This window comes from Manis javanica, chromosome 8 (assembly GCF_040802235.1).
Source record: "Manis javanica isolate MJ-LG chromosome 8, MJ_LKY, whole genome shotgun sequence".
Taxonomy (NCBI): Eukaryota; Metazoa; Chordata; class Mammalia; order Pholidota; family Manidae; genus Manis; species Manis javanica.
The window spans coordinates 59,608,282-59,631,095 of record NC_133163.1 but is presented as its reverse complement, the minus strand read 5'-3'; the positions used below and the strand labels follow the sequence as shown (position 1 = coordinate 59,631,095).

Genomic DNA, 22,814 nt, shown 5'->3' with positions numbered 1-22,814 from the left:
AGCATACATGTTTTTCCCCTCAATGAAACAACTCAGTTTATAGAGACAAGTATTCAAACCACTGTTATTTTGTTTAAATATATATACAACTGGCTTTTGAACAATCTCTGTGAAGTTAAAAATTTGCATATAACTTTTGACTCCCCAAAAACTTAACTACTAATAACTTACTCTTGACCAGAAGCCTTCTTGATAACATAAACAATTAATGCATAGTTTGTGTATGTATGATATACTGAATTTTTACAATGAAGTAAGCTGGAGAAAACACTTTTTCAAATAGTTGCAGATCTCCAAAAAAAGATTCCAGTATATTTATTGAAATAAACCCAAATGTAAGTGGGCCCACATAGTTCAAACCCATGTTGCTCAAGGATCAACTATATACATACATATGTGTGCATGTGTGCAAACACACACACAATCTGTCATCTAAAAGTCCAGTTAAAAAGACTCAAATGCTCTATGAATATATGCTTACTCATGGTGGGAGGCATTCTTGGAGAATGTTACACAGCTGGATATGCTTATGTAAGAGTGCATAGCAGCCTCACTGCCAGCTACTACTGAAGTTTTGCTTGCAAAAAAGGTATTCAAACCACTGTTATTTGGCTATAACTATGGCTACAACTACACATTCTTTTCTGGTTGACTCCAAGTTAACAAAAAAATTCATATATCTTGTTAAAAATTTCTTCACTCTGAAGATAAGCATCTTCTCAGATATCAACAATTTAAGTGTGATAAACAAGAAGTACACAATTGAGTAGTACAGTGTGTAATTTTATCCAAACAGAAGAATTCACTTACTCCCTGTCTCTCATCCAGTTAAAATATGTTTTAGTATGTAATTATGTTGCAGACATTTTTTAAAAATAGCCAAAATTGTAGCACATGCTATACATATATGATGAACTTATCATCCAGTTTAAGGAATAAAATGGGGCAAAATAATGAAAACCTTTACTCATTCCCCTATCCCCACAACCCAGAGTTACATTTTAAGTTTTTAATTAAGTTTTCTCATATGTCTTTTAAGCATATTAAGATCCATCACTTTATAATATCTTTTAACAGGGGCCCTTTTCTCAGCTTGCCCGTCATTTTGTGATGCAAAATTAATTCATCTTAATGCTCAATGAGATTTTCTTTACTATTACATGAGCTTCACTTGTTATTCTCAAGTAGTTTTGAATCTGGACTTAAGCAAATTCACGCACATAAAATTGATGAGTCTAAGAGATGCCTGAAGCATACTGGAAAATTATGCAAATTTATACTACCAGCTATAGATAATATTGCTTTTCTCTCCACATCCTTACCAATGCTGAATTTTGTCAAATATATATATATATTTATATAATATATATATATTATATAAATATATATATATTTTGCAATCTCATAAACTAAAATCTTATTCTAATTTTTATTTCTTTAATAAAAAGTCAAACATATTTTCTAGTGGATTTGTGCTTTGGAGTTTTTCTTACATTTAATTTTTAATTTATCTGAAATTATTTAGTTGTTAGAAAAAAGTAGGGATCAACTTTTTTTCCAAGTTTCTATTTGTCCCAATATAATTTATTGAATAACCTTTGTCTTCCTCCCTATATTGAAATGCAATCATATAGCATATTACCATGTGTTCTTGGTCTATTTATGAACTCCATTCAGTTGAGTGCTGTATTGTATTGCTTAAAGTTATTTTATTTATTTTATTTTTAAAGTTATTTTTTAATAGGTTTGAATTATAGGTTTTAATCTGGTGTGCTATATCCTCCCTCAATTATGCTTTTTTTTTTAACTAGGCAAAGAACTTCAGTAACTTTTGCTCCAAACTTTATTCTCAGCCTCCTTCACCTTACTTAGCTGTAAAGAATGACTTTTGTATAAGCAAAAACTGAAGAGGTGCAGTGTCCAAGGGGTTTGGGCTTAAAACTATCAGAGATCTAGATTTTATCAGATCCTTAAAAATTTTAAAAGCAGTTCTAAAATGAAAGAGCACCTCCTAATAACTTCTTCATTTTGTCTTCTTCAAAAATTGACTCCAGTTTGCCACTTTCTTGGAAGCCACATGAAAATTCTCCATGAGATCTGGAAATTTATAATCATCAACCTCTCCAGTAGCAAAGCAGTGCTTTCCTATTCACAGATGCTTTGGGCAGAGCTTCAGCCAGAAAAACTACTCAAGACTGTCTGCACCAAGCTAGTTTAAGTCAGCAGCTTTGTCTAGGCAGGGCCCCTAAGGGTGAAAGTGTTGGCTGCCAGAGATGCCTTAATTGTAGAGTTGTTAAAATGCATCACAGTGACGCCTGAAATTGAGGGTTGTTAAGTGCATCACTGTTCCTTGGTTTGTGAACATAGTCACTTCTTCAACACCAGAGATATTGTTTACCCCTAACTTTCCTTAAACTTTTAAAGAAGAACTGAATTTTTTTTAATCATGTGCTGTAGCTCTTCTATGAACCACCTTCTTCTTTCTGTGAGCAGTTCCTTTCCCACCAATATGCCCTTGTGCATTCAGTTTCCTGAATCTCTTCTGCTCATGATAGTCCCTTTCATCTTATTGGAGCAAAAATGGGGCTGCACAAGGGACTGAGGCTGTTGCTCAGGGGGTCTCAAGCAGAGCAACTGGGATTGGGGCACACACATGGGGACACCCCCACTTATACTTCATTCCCAAGTTTCCCAAAACATACTTACATATTTAATGAAAACTTTAAAATCACTTTTCACATTCCCAAAAAAGCGGTAATTTTTATTGCAATTACATTGACTTTATAATTTAGGAATGATCAACATCTTTGAATAATAAGTATGTCTAAACAGAAACTAGCTTATTTTGCTTATGAATAGCAAACTGGAAATTTCCTATATACAAACAACAACTAAGTGGAAACATCAGGACAGGAGAAAAAACCTATTCAAAGTAACAAAGATACACACACAAACCCTCGGGCTAAACTGAATAAAAATGTGCAAGACTTGTATGACAAAAACTATAAAATTTTACTAATATGTATAGATGATAGAATAAATAGAGGGGCACACTAGTTTCTGTCACTAACAATGCTCTGTTGAATCTCCCTCTCTTAACAATTCAGTCCAATTTTGTAATCTTAAAAAAAACCCTGTATTATTAAATGGAAGGACAAAGGGTTGAACAGACTTCTTCAACTGCATCTTGTTTTATAGTCTCTACTCTGAAACCATTTATTTCACATAACTAAAACACTTGAATCAAAAAGAAAAAAAATCCCTAGAAACCTGAAATAAATGGATACAAATGACATTTGGAGTATATCAGATTAATGGCATAACCATACAGAAAAAAAATATTTTAAATGATTTAAAAACTCAACCATTTGATGTTCCTCCCTGGTGGGATATACCTAAGGAGTAAAAAGAACCACAATGAGTTATTCAGTTGCAATTGGTAGTTCTATTATTAGTAGTAATATTAGTATTATTGCTTTGAAACTATTTTACAGACAATATTTATCATATATGTATATATTTTAGATATACACAAGCAAATAAGCAATTATGTTAGTGTCATTAGAACAAAGATTTTCAGGAAAATAAAAAGACAAATATAAAAATCAAAGAATTTAAGGAAAAACTCTACAATATTTCATTTGAATTGGAAATAACCATATGAACTCACAATTTATTTTTCTTTCTAAGATTCACACATTTCCTACCTTTTTCTACTAAGGGGGCATAGAAATAATGGCAGTCCAATAGCAGTGACACCCCCAGTAACCACCTGCAGTCTTTAGATGCCATTTTCCAACAAAAGGAAGCAGGGATCCCTGACGAAATGGCTGCTTCTAGTTCTGGGGTAGGAAGTATACAAAAGGAGCTTGAGACATCTTGTCAAGACAGAAAGCAGGGATGCTATTAATACTACTGCAGTTCTGTGGGCACAGGAGCCAATTCCAAAGAGTTTACGCTGTCCAAATTTGGGACAATTTGAGGCTTACATTACATAGAAATTCATGTGCCCTAAAAAAAAAAAGAGAGATACCATGAGAGGTTTCTGGGACAATAACTAATTCTGAAAATTGATGAATAGAGGAAAAGAATTATTTATGCTGCCATTTTTTTTTTAGATAATTATTTTTTATTGAAGGGTAGTTGACACACAGTATTACATTAGTTTCAGGTGTACTACACAGTGATTCAACATTTATATACATGATAATTCTAGGTACCAGCTATCACCATACCAAGCTGTTACAGTATTTTGACTATATTCCTTATGCTATACATTACATCCCGGTTACTTATTTATTTTACAATTGGAAGTGTGTATTTTTTTTTTTGTGGGGCATCTCTCCTATTTATTGATCAAATGGTTGTTAATAACAATAAAATTCTGTATAGGGGACTCAATGCTCAATGTATAATCATTAATCCACCCCAAGCCTAATTTTCGTCAGTCTCCAATCTTCTGAAGCATAACGAACAAGTTCTTACATGTAGAACAAATTCTTACATAGTGAATAAGTTACATGGTGAACAGTACAAGGGCAGTCATCACAGAAACTTTCGGTTTTGATCGTGCATTATGAACTATAAACAGTTCAAATATGAATATTCGTTTGATTTTTATACTTGATTTATATGTGGATACCACATTTCTCTCTTTATTATTATTATTTTTAATAAAATGCTGAAGTGGTAGGTAGATGCAAGATAAAGGTAGAAAACATAGTTTAGTGTTGTAAGAGAGCAGATGTAGATGATCAGGTGTGTGCCTGTAGACTATGTGTTAATCCAAGCTAGACAAGGGCAATAAAACATCCATGGATGCAGAAGCTTTCTCTCAACACAGGGGGGGAGAGGTTCTAAGCCTCACCTCTGTTGATCCCCAATTTCTCACCTGATGGCCCCTCTGCGACTGTGCCTGTTTTAGGTTGTTCCTCCCTTGAGGAATCTTACCCGTCTCTGGCTAACCAGTCATCTTCCGGGGCCATACAGGGAAATGTAAAGTTGGTAAGTGAGAGAGAAGCCTTATTGTTTGAAAAGGTTAGTTTTTTACTTCTTTGGATATTTATGCCCTGTGGCTTCTATGCCCAGCATTTGTCTTGAGTACACTGCCATTTTTATGTGAACTATATTTCAGAGTAACCAACTTATAAATGAGGAAAATTAACGATAGAAGAAATACAACTGGTAAATGCAGAAAGAATGATAGCATTAGAAAAACACTATTTTGAAACTCTCAGTTGACAAATTAAGCAACAGTCACTCCATTGCCTGTCAAAACTTTCAAGTGATGTATTGATAGAGAAATTTATAATGGACAGAAGAAGTTGCTAACACTTAAACCACCTGATAAATCTTAACACCATTAGAACTTTAGAACCAGGCGCCTGCTTTCTAATGTGATGCAATATTAAGTTGCCAGAATCATATATTATTCCCCAAATTGAATCTGAATCTAATTGAGCCTCTAGAACTAACGTGCAGGAAATGAGAAAGGAGGACAGAAGAACATGCTAAATGAAAATACAAGGGTGCAATCCTGGAGGTGGGAAATTCTATAGGACAAAGGTGCTGGTTTTTTCCACAAATAAATGGCATTGAAAATAAATGGGAAGGAGGGAGATGGAACTATTATAGATTCAAAGAGACTTAAGAGATATATAAATATTGCCCAAATGTGGATCTTGTTTGAATCTGTTTAAATAAACTGTAAAAGGATTTTTTTGAGACAATTGGGAAATACATAGTCTAGGTATTAGAAAGTGTTAAGGGATTATTCAATTTGTTAAATGTGATAATGCTATTCTAGTTACATTTTTAAAACATCTAATATTACAGTCTGAATATTTATGGATGGGATTACATGGTGTTTGGGATTTGTTTTAAAATCTAGCCTTTCCATAAAATGGTGTGAATGGGGTAAATAGGTGAAATAAGAATGGAAAAGCTGGTTATTGTTGAAGGTAAATGATGAATACATGGAAGTTCATTATACTATTCTATACATGATAGTATACTCATATACTTTTGTTCATGTTTGAAATTTTTATAATAAAAATTTAAAAGACAGGAAATCCTTGCTCAGCCAAATGGTCCATCTTTTTGTGCTGTCTCCTCTGAGCATTTAAAGTGAACAGATGCCATCAGGGGTGCCAAGGAGTGTCTCAGGAGACCTTATTCTCTTTATAAATTTTCTTGCCACCCAAAAAAACATATGACCTAAATAAAAATGGCATGCTTTCTATACAACATAACTTCAGTAAGAATCCTCTATCTCCTCCTTCCAACCAGATTGCTATATCCAGTATAAAATTTCTAGAGCCACATTGATCAAATATGTTCTCAAAGAATTTCTTGCCCTTCCTGTAATTTGCTTAAGCCTTTAGCACACATCCCTTCCAACTGGAGGGATATTAATAGGTTCTTCCTGAGTTTCTTTCATGTTACCTGAAACAGTTAATTGTGCTAATAAAACAGGACTTATGGTTAGCTCCTGACAACCTTGTAAAAATTTGATGTAAGCCATCTATTATGGGTCTAATATTATTTAGAGTTTGTGATATGAGATTGGGGCTTTATTATTTTTTTTAATATCAAAATAGATGACTCTTCCTCTCTTTACTCTTTGGATGTGTATCAAGAGAAGAATGCTGAATAAGAGTTCACATATATCCCTTTTTTCTCTGAAAGAAATGACAAATATCACTACAGCAATCATAATTTTATATACTTAAGATTTATCAAGATTTTTGTTTTTTTTAATCTTAAAAATAAGATGTTTATTTTCATTTGCACAATAACAAAAATCTGGGTATTAAATAAGCACTCAAGTTCATTTTTTGCTTTTTGGATTATGTGATGGCTAAGTTTACCATCACATTTGAATGTGTCAAATTCATTGGCCACAAGTGCCCAGATATTTGGTGAAACATTATTCTGGATGTGTCTATGAGGCTGTTTTTGGATGCAATTAACATTTGAATTGGTAGACTGGATAGAGCAGATTGCACTCCCTAAAGTGTGTATGCCTCATTCAAGCAGTCTATGGCCTAAATCTTGGAAATAAGAGGGAACCCCTCCTGTCTGATGGCTATGAGCTGGAACACAGAGCTTTCCCCCCACCCTTTTGGATTTGAACTGAATCATTGACTCTTTGGTTCTGAGCCTGCTAGTTTGGGGACTGAAACTTATACTGTCAGGTCTCCTGGTTCTCAGGCCTACAAACCATGCCATGTATATATCCATCCTGTTGGTTCTATTTCTCTGGAGAACCCTAATAATCATTAACTACTGCTTGATATCCTTCCATTGGCTGGACTGGGGAGCTTAAGGGATCACTGCCATATCCATCACAAATGTTTATGATTTCAGGTTGTTTCCCTCATTATTTTCCTTGTTTCCATAGGTTTGAATGTTTTTAAACCTCAGACCCATAATTTCAATTGAAAATAAAAATGAAAAATTTTTCATTAGTTCACATTAGAAAAATAGTCAGAGTGGAGGCCAGGATGGTAAAAGTTGCTCCCTTGAAAATTGTAAAGAAAACTTCATGAGCCTGGCAGAGTTCACACTCTGTAAGGATATCACCCAGAGATCCATGTTCCTGTTGGAGAACTTTGGTGTGAAAGAAGCTTTACCTCTGTGTCAGAGGCAATGCTGTGTAGTTATTATTCCTGGTGAGAGAGGAAGATAAAATTTGCTCCCTCTTCTCTCATTTGCAGTTATGTGGAGCCATGTACTTTATTCTGGTCAATAGTATGTAAACAGGAGTAATTTACACCACTTCCAGGCCTGGTCTTTAGCAACATCGAATGCAGTTCTCTTCTTCTTTCATAGTGGCTTTGAACACCTCATCTTCCGGATGGTGTAGCTAGGGGTTAGCTGTGTCAAGGACAGTTCACATCTGACAGTAGTATGAGCAAGAAATAAACCTTTATTGTGTTAAGCCGCTGAGATTTCTGGGTTGTTTGTGATCCTAGCTAATGAATTACCCTGATGAATACACACTGTGGGGACAATGCTGTATTAACTCCTACTTTGTGTAACCTTCTGAGTAACGTCCCTAAGTGTAACCTCCCTAAGTATCTGTATTCTTTGCCATTAAAGGAAAAGGAGTTTTATATCCTGCAACTGTTGGTGAGTTTCCACAGATCACATCACCATACTTTGGTATCAGCTATTTAGTAAACAAAACATGATATACTAGCTTACCATTGGTAGTTTATCAGATTTGTAGGAAATGATAGTTTCTCCTGTAATCACAAGAGAGCCTAGTGGCAAACACCCTTTCAAAAAATCTCGCTGTATGGACAATCGTGGAGTCTGTAGCAGGTATCAGCATCAGCAATGTGACATTAGCATAATCTGTGGCCTCCACTGCACTACATTCTCCTCACTTTTATTTGAATGGAACAATAACACCAGTGGGTTCCCTGATATTACAAAAGTGTCAACTATTCCCAGTCATCTCTGCAGATATAATTTTTCTGCTCTTTGATATTTTAAGAATATACAATGTGAGATAGTAATATTATGCTGATTTTGCTTATGAATAATCTAATAAAAAAACCAAAATCATACAGTTAAATTGACAATCCAAGAGAACAAGTGTCCTTAAAAGTGGAAAGGAAGATGTGACTACAGAAAAAGACACAGAGAGATGTATCATTATTGGCTTTGAAGATAGAAGAAAGGGCCTCTGAGAATTTGGAAAACACAAGGAAACAAATTCTCTCCCAGAGCCTCCGAAATAGAACAAAGTCCTGGCAGCACCTTAGTTTTGGCCCAGTGAGACCTACATTGGACTTCTGACCTACAGAAAAATGAATTAATTAATGAATTGCTAAATAAATGAGTTTGTTTGTTTTAAGCCATTGTCTCTGATAATCTTATAGCAGCAATAGGAAAATATAATTATATAATTAAATCATGACATTTTGGATGTATTTGCTTAAATAAAATATACTTGAAGTTAATTTCACCTCGCTTTTAAAAAAATCATTTTTAATGTGGCTACTAGAATATTACATACATGGTTCACTGTTGATTTCTACTGGAAAATGCTGATTTAGAACCTTATGTCTTGGTCATTCTGGGTGCTGGAGCAAATACAAAATTACTTTTTGAGAAGACTCTTGGACTGTCCCCAAGCCCTCCTTTGGCTTACCGTCAGGGTGAGACTAGGAGGTGACTTCCTGTTTAGTCATTTGACCTCTTGAACTCCTCAGCTTTCCTAAGATAATATCAACCTTACCTCCACTTTGCTGAATTAATGATTCAACATTAATAGGCAGTATAGAACAGTTACATTCTACATATTGTTGGGAGGTATGACTGCAGACTCACAGTTGTTCAGTACTTAGAATATGAACAAAAATCACAGTTTAATGCTCATTTAAACTGTTTATGGCCAAAATTACAGAGGTGAAGGTAAGTGTTACTATGGGCCTTTCTGTAAGCCTAGTTCAGGACTAACAGTAGATATTTGCAAAAACCAATAGAGGTTTTTGTGCTAGAAACTAGATAATAGAGACCAAATATTTCTTCTTCCTGGGCACACATTTCTTAGACTTCCCTGCAGGTAGTTTGTAGCCGTGTGACTGGATCTGTCCAATAGTAGTGAGCAGAGGGGGTATACTTCCAGGCCTGGCCATAGAAGCCCATATACTATCATTCACATGTTACCTTTCCCTTCTGTGATAACTTCAGAGACCATGTGTTTAAGAGAGCAAAAACCACAAAATGGAAGCATTATGGATCCCCAAGTTACCACCTGCAAGAAAGCCACCAAAGAAATTTGCATAACTGACTTTGTGATTGAGAAAGAAACCATTCTTTAAGTCACAGAGATTTTGTGATTTACTTGTTATTACAGCATATCTTAGCTTACCCTAATATAGTTCTATTTAATAATGACTTTTTAGGAGCTGTTTAATTCTGGAACCACATGGTTAACTTTATTTCCAATCACACATAATTTGCAAAGTATATATGCCTATCATCTAGCAGGTAAAGAGCTCTTGAAATATATATAATGCAGAAATGTGTCCTTGGAGGCTGATGTGATGATTCACAAATTCATAACAGAAGAGCATGATTGATTTTGTTGTAATTCTATAAAGTTACAGTTTAGTGCTCTACTGGAAGCTAGGTACTTACAAATTCCAAACAAAAATAGTCAGGTGTCACTTTCTCTTGTTTCTATTCATAATTTTAAGGTCTAGTATTTTCCCACAAAGGAAGTATTTCTTCAACTAAATTTTTATTATCTCAAACTGCTCCCAGATTCTTTTGCATAGTAGCAACATTATTAAAGTATTTCTTGATATTTTTGAAGCTTGAAGAAAAAAGTCAAAGCTCCTTTGCCCATTTTTGTTTATTTAATGTTGTTCCACATAACTATTTTGTAACCAATAGGAACTTCAATTATAGATCAAAGCTAACTTTATTACTGAAGCTTTTAAAGTCTATGTAGTATTTATATTTATAACAAGTCAATGAGGCTATTCTTTTAAAAATCCTTAGTCAACACGCAAATAAAAACACTTCCCTATATGTTCATCACCCAGCTATAGTGAGAAATGGCATTTGATCTGGAATCCTAGATTCATGTCAAGGCTACCAGTGCTTCACAAAGCCAAAGTTGTACTTTTTTGGAGGGGGAAGTGGGGAGAAGGTAAGAGGAAGAATGAAGTCCATGAAGAATGAAAATAATAATCATTTAGAGTGATTCATTACCATTCTTATTACCAAGAATTCACAGGGATATCTCTGTACTTTGTCTTGTCCAGCTGAGTTACAGTATCATACACCACATAGCTATGCTATTAACAATGTCATGTTGTCCTGTACTGTTGTTTCTAATAATGCTCATGCTTAAAAGTTCAAGAGGACTAATCACAAAGGCCTTTAATGAGAAAGGTGCAAAATTTCTGCACTGAGGCCTTGGAAGTGAGATATTTAAAATGGCATAGGTATGAGATCTTGAAACATATTAGAAGCTGTAACAGAGTCAAGCTTAGTCATAGTACATAATGGTTGTAATGTGAATTTTTACTTCTGTGGCTATTTGCAGTAAACTTAAAATCCCAGCCAAATTTCACTTGCCCTAAAGATTACCTTCAAAATGGCTTTTTGCCAGCAACTCACATATTTTCAGAGAAATATAAATTCATTTAAATATAAGTATAAGAAAAATGTTACTAGAAAAATAATGGCAATTATTTCCCAGGATCTCATAATATGTTCCAAATCAAAATATCAATGACTCAATTATTCTCATTGTTAATGAAGTTACTTGAGAGTTGATATCAGACATTCCTCCAAATAGAGAACTGTTTAGTTCAGAGGGACTTGTACAAAATGAAAAAATTATTAAGAACAGTAAAGTTGATACAACAGTGGAGGCCCTTTGGTGTTTCTTTCAGAGGTATCAAAGATCTGCAGTGCTAAAGTGAACAAGGACATAATTATTACCATGCTTTACAAATTTATAACTACAAAGGGAATTTGTCATTTCTAAATCAACCATAATAATCACAACATTCAGATAATGGCAGAAACTTCTAAAACAGTGTAGCATGTGAAGATGAATTCCCAATATTCTTTCCATCACATTGTAGGGGATAAAGAAATTTAATTTAAAAAACATAATAGTATCAGAGGACCCAGGAAAAATTCATAACTTGTCAGCATCTTGGACTCCTGGCCAGGAAGCCATCATGCCACATGTTTCTAGGATCTCAACTAGCAACCTTTCTCACAAAAGTTTAATAAGTCAGTAAAAATTGCCTTGATCATATTGATTTGATATAAAGTAAAATGTACTTCATATGGTTGTTCTGTGAAATGTTGTTGTAATGAAAACTGCAGACTCATATATATCATAAATGGTAAGTAGTGTTTGAAAATATTATGTCTTGAGGAAATACAAAACAAACTCCTAAGGTGATAGTATTATAAAATGTTTGAGACATGGGGGGAAGAAGAAAGGGGGCATTACAATTAGCATGTATAATGTGGTGGGGGTGCACAGGGAGGGCTGTGCAGCACAGAGAAGACAAAGTGATTTTACAGCATCTCACTATGCTGATGTACAGAGACTAATGGGGTATGTGGGGGAGACTTGGTGAAGGGGGGTGTCTAGTAAACATAATGTTCTTCATGTAATTGTAGATTAGTGATACCAAATAAAAAAATTTTTTACAGAGGAGAAAATTTAATCAGAAGGATTAGTTGACTTTCTTTTTTGAAATGCGAAAAAGAGAGCAGTTGAGCTACACAGCTGAAGATAGAACATTTAGTCATGAGGTATGAAGGATCTTGCTCTTGAAAGGAAATCATTTACTCATTCACTTATGTATTCTTACATTCGTTCAATAAAAAGTTACCGAATGACATATTTTCTAAGTGATTTAACCTATGAGACCAGAAGAATAAGTAGGAGTTTTAGCAAAAGCAAAAAAGTGAAGTTGTATGGTAAAAACGCAGATAATGTCATTCTCTTCCTTAAAACTTCCTGTGGCTGCTCTTTGCACTTAAGATACAAATTCACACTCATTTCCACAGTCAAAAGACCCTGCATGATTGGATCTCTATGTCTCTTACCTCATCTCCTACTACTCTCCATATAACTTATCACTGCCTGCAATTATCATTTGTCTGCTTATTCTTGTCTGTCTCCCTCCATTAGCATGCAAGGTCCATGAGAGCAAGGACTTTGTCCTTTTCCCTCCTGTCTCTCCAGTCCCTGGAAGAGTGCATGACACATCATGGGCATTTAATAAATAATACCTATCTCACACAAGATGAGATTTGTATGTGAAATGTTAAGTTCACTGGTACAAAGTCTGTACTCAACAAATATTAAATCCCTTTCTTACTCATTGACAAGACTAATCAATTCGGTCTCCTGAACAGTAAATAACTCACATGTATCATCTTGGATGCAGACGATGTTTCATACTGTTATTCAAAAACACACAGTAAAGGAATAATGACAGTGTGTGGGGAATTCTTTTTTTAATCCTCCTAATCCATTTTCCACTCTGCCACCCTACTCTATGTACCTGAACCACAGAGTTTTAAGACTGCTTCAAAGAGTTCCTTTCTCTCTGGCTTCTGGCTGAGTTTGGCCAGTGGAATGTATGATCAGGAGATCATAATGTAGGAAAGTGACGTTTTCTTGACTGAATTCCTTTACTGAGGCTGCGGATTCTGGTTGAGCTGCCCTCTCCTGTAGTTCTCTCTCGGCAGTAATCACCATTCCTTCACGCCTGGGGATGTTACATTCCCTGTTGCTTTCCCTTAACCCTGCTCACACCTTTGTAAATAGTCCTTCATTAAAATCTCCTCAATCATTGAGTAATACCAAACCTCAAAATGGAATACCCATCTCTTCCTGGTAGAACTCTGACTGATACAGACAAAATGAGAAAAAGTAGGTAGAATTAAGACATTATCTTCATCAACACAAAAGCAACAAAGGTAAGAAGAGCCATGGTGTGACGAGCACAAACGGGCCAAAAGGTGCATGTTTTGTCATCTCCTCTTTTTGCATCTGTGGGTCACTAGCTTCTGAGGTTGGATGCTCCAAAAGTAGACACTGAGATGGAGCCTGGGGTTCAAGGAACCCCAGTGAAAGGAAGGGGGAGAAAGCAGAATTGGGCAGAGAGGAAAGTCAAACTTCAATGGAGGCTCTACAAAGCTTCCGTCAATCCAGCCCAACAGGGAGCTCTAGAGTGAGGAATGCCTGTCAGAGTGTACCATGCACCATTTTAGGCTTAGATGACCCTGTCTTGTACACCTTTGTCATTTATCCACAGATCACCCAGGAAGGAGTGATCTGGAGTAAGGAAGTTCTCCGTAGCAAGGCAGGCCTTCAAGTAGCTGCCCGCCAGAGGTTGCCTGCGAACTGTATTCCCTGAGGAGGGGATGCAGAGGGCCAGCTCCATGTCTTCACATCGGATTGAGTCCCAGTCTCTCCTGGGCTTTTTCTCTCACTGCACACCTAGCCTTTGGAAAGAGTTCTACCACAGGAACTCTTTCCAAAGGCTCTGTTCTAGCGCCCCCTCCCTAGCAAAAATACACCCCAGTTTAATCCATTCAGATAAAGAAGTGACTTTATCCCAAGTCACTTCTAATCAAATTTCTCTATCTTATAAATTGCCAGAGGAACAGGCAGCTGGTTGAAGGAATTATATTCCCACTTTAGGAAATATGAGGTACAGACAGCCAGTACGGTAAAGTATTAGAAGTTAACATGGCTAACAGTAGAAGCACAGCATTCGTGATTGTGTCTTCATATTCTCATGCAAAGTATTGCTTTGTGGTATTTTCTGAACATGTGCGGCTTTGATGATTCATGCTTTAGCTTCATGCAGTAGAAACTCCTATGTCCTGTACATTTCTGGAGAATGTTATAGACCTTCCAAATCAGTATCCTGACAGCTACCATGAAATCTTCCTCAGCAGCAGTATTATACTTTAATATTGACAGAACACTTGATCTGAAAAATGCATCAGCAATTAAATAGCATCTGGCTAAATAAATGTGACTGTTTTTTATAAGGAAAATTGATACTTTGGTTTCTTTAATGGAATGTTCTTACCCCTTTCATGTACCACCTCTCCACCTGAGTCAGTTAGAGACAGTTCACATTGTGCTGCCACGTTTTCAGGTATCTTGTAAAATTATCTTTAAATAATGATCTCACCATAAAATGAGATCATTTGAATACATAAAGTAGCAAGAAAGTGGGAGCATTTCTAGTAGGAGTAAATCTTTTCAGACTGATATCTTAGGCGAGAATTTTTCACTTATTTTTCTTGACTCAAATCTCCTTCAGGCCAATTGATAGACAAATTAAAATTTAGGTGAGTTCTCTCTCTTAACGTAATTCATAATTAAATGAATCAGTTCAGAACTTAGCCATAATGTCTTAATATTAAATACAAAAAAGGATAAAGTACACTAATTATAAAGTATCTCTATTTGATGTTATAAATTGTGCAAGTATTTTCTGTCAAATTTAGAGCTGAAGAGTTAATCTTTCTTTAAATGTCTTTGGTAACATTTTCATAGGTTTACAAAAGTATTCAGGAAACTAGCATACACCTTTTTGAGTGTGCATGTGTACAGTCATGCAGTGCTCTCATTGCAAGCTAAATGACCCTCAATTTCATCTGCATCAGATTCTTTCTGAGAACCTTGTTGGGAAACAAACAAAAACATGCTTTCTTTTTTAGGACCTTGAAAGCAAAAGTCCATCATATCAGCTGGCTCAGGGGCTGCATATTTGTCTCACTTATGTCAGGCACTAAAGGGGAGTATGGTGTCATACAAGTGCTGCCTTCTGCACACTGTACTTGCAGCCATGCCCAAATACAGGGTAAAGTATAGGAAAGAAGGGCTTATTGAAAATACTGTCTTAAGATTGAAATAGACAACTGTGGTTTCTGAAATTTTACTGAGATCTAGTGTTTTATAAAAAACTTCCCCAAATAGGTCCTGATCTGTTTTTGGCAACAATAACATTCAAGTAACTTTATTTTCATAGCTTTATTGTTATTTAAAAATGATATATGTTCACTGATTTTAAAAAAGAAAGTCAAACAATATAGCAAAGTACACAGAAGAAATGAATACAGTCAGCTAGCACTATATACTTCCATGGCATTGGGGAGGATTCTTTGAGACATCTCTCTTATTCTCTCTCCACTCACAGAAATATGCATACAATTTAAGATTAATGGGATGATACTATAGTTTCTGTTTCTGGAATAGTATTATTGCAGATGGAGTAGGCATTATTCTGTGGCAGATGTCTTGATTATTGGTGGTAAAGCATAGTGTTTATGAATAGGAGGAATCATGGTGCCTAGGTTTAAATTTCTTCTCCACTCACTATATGACATTGGGCAAGTGATTTATTTAACCCATCTTACTGTACTTCAGTTTCCTCATATGCAAAAATGGGGATGATAAAATTAGCTACCTTAGAGAGTTTGTGTGAGACTAAAACCAAATCACCTAATTGACAGCACCTGGAACATAAGTACTTACTACATTTTAACTATTATTCTTGACTAATACAAGTTTCAACTTTAACTTTGTAACACTGAAGATTTTTAAAATTAAAGTTGGAATATTTTTAGAATACAAAAGTGGGATTTTTTTCAAATAACTTTCATCATATTTCAAAACCATGCTTTTAACACAAATTATTACTGCTTCTACATATAACTATATACTTTCTCCATTAATGCTGGGATTTGCATGCAGCAAATCCTCAGTTTGTATTTATTGACTGATCTACCTGAAGTCTTTAATAGAAACAGATGAACTACCTTTCTTGTGGAGGCCTGTTTAAGAATTGTTCTATTGAATGTGAGGTACCTTTAAATGAGACAGTTTTACATGGGCCACCTTTGTAAGACAGGAGTCCAACTAGAAATCCCTGTTAATTATTAAACTCCTATGTATTATCTGGATACCTGACACTGCAGATTGAGAACAGAGGGTGTTTGTCTCTTAAATTAAGCCCAAACATCGATAGAAAATGTAGTTATCAAGGGATTTAAAAAACCCAAAGCTTTTTCTCTTATGTTTAGTAAAGAGGGTGGGATATCTCCTGCTTTGGCTGACATTTCTACAGCCTAAACAATTTGAGGATTCCTGCTTGTTTTAGCATGGCGGAGCTTGGAGTTCACAGAATCTTCCTTTTGGTTATTTCTCTGACAAAGTGTCTGGAGGGAACAAAATTGCTGGCAGACTTTAAAAAATGTGGTGACTTGGAATGTGAAAGTAAGTTTGCTTTTCTTTTTTTCCTTCTTTTACTCTTAAACTGAGGCTCTGAAATGACATAAAATGTCATTGTAGTCATATGCGATAAAAATAAGCATTAATATCATTGAGAAATATTTGCAATTATAAAGCACAGTCCACATAAAAAGGAAATCTTGTGATAGTTTTTAATGTAAATATGCATTTACATATTCACAAGGGGAGCAAAGATCAGCCTGATATACAAACATATCAGAAATTATAAAGATATGAATCCAGGCGTCAAAAACAAAGTAGCCATTTTACTATTTGTAAGATAAATATAGTTGATGTGTAATTGAAAAAATATCAAGCCATTTGATAGTTCTTTATTTACAAAACCCTTATATTTTTAGTTTCTATTGCATAATCAGGACCTTCTGATTCTCATGTGTTTTCTAAAACTTTTTATTTCAAACCATCATGATTTATTGTCTAGACTTTATTAGTCATTTCTGTTTTCACTCATATGTAAAAATACTGAAATTAAGAGTACATAATTTTGTTTATAAACTTGAATATTAAACTTCCTCTATCTTCTACAAAGAAAAGCTAATTTTCATTTTATTGCTTTAGGACTTATTTTCTGTTATTAGCATTACGGTACAAAATGAATAGCATCCCAATATATTAAAATTGCTTTAAATATGTTCTATCTCTATAGTATGTGAGAATTATTTTTAATTTGCAACATGTAAATTAAAAATATGCAAAGCATTATTATAAACATAAATAATTTATAAGTAAAATTTTTATGAGTAAACATTTTCCTTAGTTATTTGGCTATGTAATTTAATACAGAGAGATTTACTAGATGGTGTATTATTATAATAATAATGATCTTTCTTTCTCTCTTTAAAATCTCATTTTAGTTTCTTGAGGGCCAGACACAGAACATGGAAAAGGAATATTCAAATATACAGTAATTTATAATATTATTTTAACTTTAATTACATGACTTAATAAAAATGTTTTACATATGTTAATATAATATTTAATATGCTGTGTATATTACTTTATGTGTTAAAGGGCTAATTTTAGCATATGTGATTATGATCATACTTACTGAGGGCCTATTATGTGCTGGGTCTGGAGGGGTGAGGAGTGAGTTCCTAAGAGGAATAAAATGAGATGGAAGACAAGTTTCCTGCTCTATAGGAACTTTCATTCTAGTAAATGGTGACAAATAGGTCAATATGAAACAATAAGTAGTGATACAACATAAGGATAATAGATAATATTAAAGTTCAGAGAAGGGGCAGAGTAGGCTGGACTGAACAGGAATGTCTCATAGAGGAAGTAGCATGTGAGTTGACCACGAAGAGACTGAAGGGTTTTTAGGGTTAGGAGAGGGGAAAGAAAGAAAAGCTCAGATATGGAAGGCGGATGTTGCAGTGAAAAGAATCTTAGTTCCCCCTTATCCAATGGGTTACTTCCTACAGTTTCAGTTACCTGTAATCAACCACAGTCCAGAAACAGTCAATTCTCCTTCTGAGTTATTGTCAGAAGATCAGTAGTAGCCTAATACCACGACGTCACAATGACTACATCATTCACTTCATTTCATCGTGTAGGCATTTAACTATCTCACATTCATCACAAGAAGGGTGAAGTACAATACAGTAAGATATTTTGAGACAGAGAGAGACCATACTCACACAACTTTATTATAGTATAGTCATAATTATTCTATTTAGTTTTTTTACTATTTATAATAGAAAAATTATTTTATTATTGTTGTTAATCTCTTACAGAGCCTAATTTATAGACTAAACTTTATCATAAATATGTATGCATAGGAAAATCAGTAAATAGGGTCCAGTACTACCTGCAGTTTCAGGCATCCATTGGGGGTCCTGGAAGATATCCCCCAGGGATAAGGGGGGACTACTGTAGTAGGTACCAGGAAGAAAACTAATTACCTTTTCCTTCCCCTCCTTACTGATGAGAATGATAAGGACACATTCTAGGGACAATGGACAGATGAGCTTGCCTGTAAAGGAATAAAAGGAAGTAATTTTAAATAAAGAAGGAGGACCCTAGGTTTCAAGATAATGGACAGCCTTGGATACCAAGCCAAAGAGCTTAGAATTGATTCTGTATGCAGTAGGAAGCCTGTACATGTTTCGGAGAATAAATGATATGAAGAAACTAGCATTTCCAATTCATACACAAGATATACTGGAGGAAGGCAAGATGGGAGAGGGAGAAATAACATTTTAATTTAAATTGTGTTTCTGTTTACATGTCTACATAGGTTTAATAAGCAGAGTCTTAGCCATAAGAGATTACGAAGGACCTGACTGCCGATACCTGAATTTCACTAAGGGAGAAGAAATATCTGTTTATGTTAAACTTGCAGGAGAAAAGGAAGATTTGTGGGCCGGAAGTGTAAGTATCTAATCTTAAAAACTGAATGCAGAATAAATGGCCAGCCTGAACAAGGATGCATGCTTTTCACCTCTAAAGGCAGTTTATCTGAGAATTTCAAACATATATATATATATATATATATATATATATATATATAGATCCTTAACATCATAATATTCTTTAAAAAAAAACGGTCATGCCGAGTGTTGTTTCCAGCATTGCTATAAAAGTAGTGTTTGGTAAGGCAGTCTGGTTGGGATGGAGAACAAAGAGTGCCCTGAAATTATTTTTACATAGCATGCATAGTATTTGACCTTAGATTTTATATTGACTTGGAGAGTAAATTTACTTTAGAGGTGCCGATGGGGATTGTTGATCCCTTGGAGCTGCCAATGGACAAGATACACAAGGAAGTTACAGTTAATCATATTAAAAAGACGTCTTTCTGAGCAAATAAAAGACTAAGTTGTTATTAAAAAGATCTTCAGAAGATTAGTAGCCTAGGGAAGTGAGGTATATGAATTTTTCACGGAAAAAAAGAAGAACTGGGAGAGGATTTGGCCCGAAGTCCTAATACACTGAAATTCCTAAAAGCCTGAATCATCTTTCTGAATATGTAATATAGGAAAATTAATGATTAATCTTTTAAGTTGAAAATAGGTCTGTATCTTTGTATCATTATGCTTTAGAATGAAAAGATGTCATGATAAGTGATTTTGGTCCCAGGCTTGCCGAGTGTGACCAATTGGATACATGTATCATTTCCACATTGAATGTGCAGCCTTTGTGATCACTATTTGAAGGAGCAGATTCTATTTGGATCTGTCCTGTTTTTTGCATAAGGGGCTGTATTACTGAATCTCTGTCACTGGTCAGAATTGTTTTCCTGGACTCTGCAACTCCCAAGATTCCTTCTTGCGTTTGGTCCCTTAAACATACCAATGTATGTATTTAATGCACTGGAGGCACCCAATGCAGCTCTGAGAAAATTGACACAGTAGATATCATAAAAGGAAAAGAAATCTTTCTTTCTTGTTTACCATGTGTGAAACTGATAGTTCCACACAAAAGGAGTGTGTAATGTGTAGTGCCAGGGTGAAGTTTCAAGTACATTTAGTCTTGTGCATTAGGTGTTCCATCCAGTCAGATAACTGTTTAAGGAATCTTACTGTAGAGCTGGAAGAATTACAGTTGAGGTGTAATGGTGCTGGATCAAAGAACAAAAAGAAACATATTCTTTGAGCTTTAATAGGGATAGGAAATAATGAGAGTGGTTGTGTGAAGCCTTCACTCTCAGGGGACATCCTGCATGTACTTAAAGTAGATTAGAAGGATCTCTATTACCAAAGTAGCCCCGGGATGGATTGAATGGAACCAGATTTTCCCTGGAAGACTCAGCTCTTCACTATCTTGAATCTATCTCAGCCCATCCGAACTTAAACCTTTTACCTGATTCTGATATCCTGAAAATGCTGAATATGTCACAGCTCCATCTAGCTTGGCCATCACCATTTCCTTGCCTTTAGATATTTACAAATATAAATCTACCTGGGCAAGGAAGGTCATTAAGGAACACAAAAAGGAAGAAAATAAGTATGTAGGATGGTTTTCCCTCTGAAGTTTGAAAAAGTGGATCTTTGTTCCCTCAAATTAATGCTGTCCTTTTGAATAACAAAAGGAATATGATTCAGTCCCTTTCTTTTAGATGGCAAATGAAAGCTAATTAATGTTTGTGATATGGAAGAGATGAAAGCTGAGGACATGGGGCAAAATTAGGTTCAATAGTTATTATTGCTTTGATAACTCTTCCTTGCTAATCTTTGTTCTTGATCTTGATAGAAAGGAAAGGACTTTGGATATTTTCCCAGAGATGCAGTCCAGATTGAAGAGGTGTTCATATCTGAGGAAGTTCAAACATCAACTAAAGTGAGTAAACTCATTTTGGTTACTGAATTGAATTTAAAATTTTTTGGCTAAAACAGTTTTCTGTAGCGTAAGTGCCATTGGTTTTGTATCTTGTGCAGTGAATACATAAAATAGTTGGTCTCACTCTGGGAATAATAGAGAACTCACTCTAGTAATAATCTGAGTATGTGAGTAAAATTAGGTAAGACAAAGTTGTTGATAGGCAAAGATTTTGCTTTCTGAAAAGTTAAGACAGGCAGTAGAGTGTAGCTGTTAAGAGCATCATTTCTGGAGGTGGACTGAGTTCAAAGCCTGAATTAGCCACTTAATAACTATGTGTCCTTATGTGCCTTAATTTTCTCATGTGTAAAATGAGGATGTTCATAATAGAGCACTACCTCCTAAATTTACAGAAGAAAAATGAGCATATGTAAAGTACATGAAACAACACTTAGTGTTATGTAAATGTTAGATATTATTACTAATATTATTGTCCTACTGGGACAAAATTTATTTTCCATCACACTCTCTAGGTCTCCTCTGTACACCCTTTGGATATTGGAGTTTTAAATGAGCTTGATAATATCGGGTTTGATCATGTTAGGCTTGATGATGAAAAAAGGGAATCAGAAAGTGACTTTTCAATATGTGAATCTGATTAGCCCATTGTAACTCTGGGGGGAAAATATGTTCCTAGCACAGAGCAAATAAATCTTTGATGCTGAAATCAGTCAAAGGGAGAAATACAGTGGGAGAAACCCATTTATTGCTTACAAGCAGTCATCTACTCCTGCTCGCCTGTGTCTCTCATAACCCAGCTTCAAAGGCCCCACCAAACCTCTACCAATCAGGTGCACGCTCGCTCCCCACCCCCACTTTAATCGTCTCTTGATATGGAGATGGACTACTTCTCTCCACGCCTTGGAAACACTTACTGATACAGAGATACACTAAGGCCAGGGGAGAGATTCCGGAAATATTGCAATTTTACCCACAGTCCACCTCTCCAGAAATCTCATCTCACAACCTACTCACTCCCCATCTTCTACAATGGCACTGTGTGAGAAAATGGGAGCATTGTAACCAGACTAATAATACACAGTAACAACAGCAATAACATCATATAATCCTCAAGCCAGAGGATTCATTTGGGTTCAAAGTCCTATGCAAATTAAATCCATAGCTTGCACATTCCACAGGCAGTCAGTAGCTGAACAGGTAGGGAGTTCAGAGCAAGCATCACATAGCAGTTGCAGACAGGGAGTGGGTCCAGGCCACAGGGACTATAGAAGAAAATAATCTTAAGGGTGATAATATACATGTTTTAATGATACCAGCATAGGTAAATCTTGCCCATCAGGTAGGATGCATGCAAGAGAGTGGTGCTGTGACAAGACAGTGGCAGGAATGGGATCTTGTCCTGGTCTAGCACACCAGACCTTCACCCACCTCCCTGTGGGAGTTACTGATGGGTCAATATATAAGACTATGGGAGGTACATGCACTGGCCATAAAAGATAAAACAAAACTTCCCTGTAAGCTGTTCTTACCTCCCAGATGTTTTGTGCACACTACTGTGATCTTTGAGGGCCACTCTGCTGTTACTCCAGGAACACAAAGGAGGCCAGCTTCCAGGCCTTTTCCCTAAGGTGCCAGAAGGGCCAGCCATCACTGGCCATGTGTTGAAATGTCCAGGGCCATGTCCAATCAACAGAGT

The 22,814-nt window shown here is 35.5% G+C and overlaps 1 protein-coding gene, 1 long non-coding RNA gene and 1 pseudogene across 10 annotated transcripts in view; 1 reads left to right on the top strand and 2 right to left on the bottom strand.

Moving 5' to 3' along the window:
• Window positions 1-2,023: 2,023 nt before the first annotated feature.
• LOC118973744 (transcription factor BTF3 pseudogene) lies at window positions 2,024-2,680 on the bottom strand (annotated as a pseudogene).
• Window positions 2,681-2,762: 82 nt separating this feature from the next.
• LOC118973739 (uncharacterized) overlaps window positions 2,763-22,814 on the bottom strand; it is a 39,087-nt gene continuing 19,035 nt past the window's right edge. Inside the window, exon 3 of the long non-coding RNA XR_005063268.2 lies at window positions 2,763-3,395. This is a non-coding gene — a long non-coding RNA (uncharacterized lncRNA). The remainder of the gene's footprint in view (window positions 3,396-22,814) is intronic.
• The window catches only part of MIA2 (MIA SH3 domain ER export factor 2), a 105,890-nt gene continuing 99,582 nt past the window's right edge, over window positions 16,507-22,814 (top strand). For 3 of the 9 annotated variants that reach the window (XM_073211311.1, XM_073211304.1, XM_073211308.1), the window contains exons 1-3: window positions 16,507-16,801; window positions 19,077-19,210; window positions 21,032-21,118. In XM_073211311.1, the coding sequence (XP_073067412.1) occupies window positions 16,687-16,801; window positions 19,077-19,210; window positions 21,032-21,118 (336 nt within the window). In that variant the 5' untranslated portion in view covers window positions 16,507-16,686. The remainder of the gene's footprint in view (window positions 16,802-19,076; window positions 19,211-21,031; window positions 21,119-22,814) is intronic. The other 6 variants (XM_073211309.1, XM_073211306.1, XM_073211303.1 and 3 more) reach the window with 3 other exon arrangements.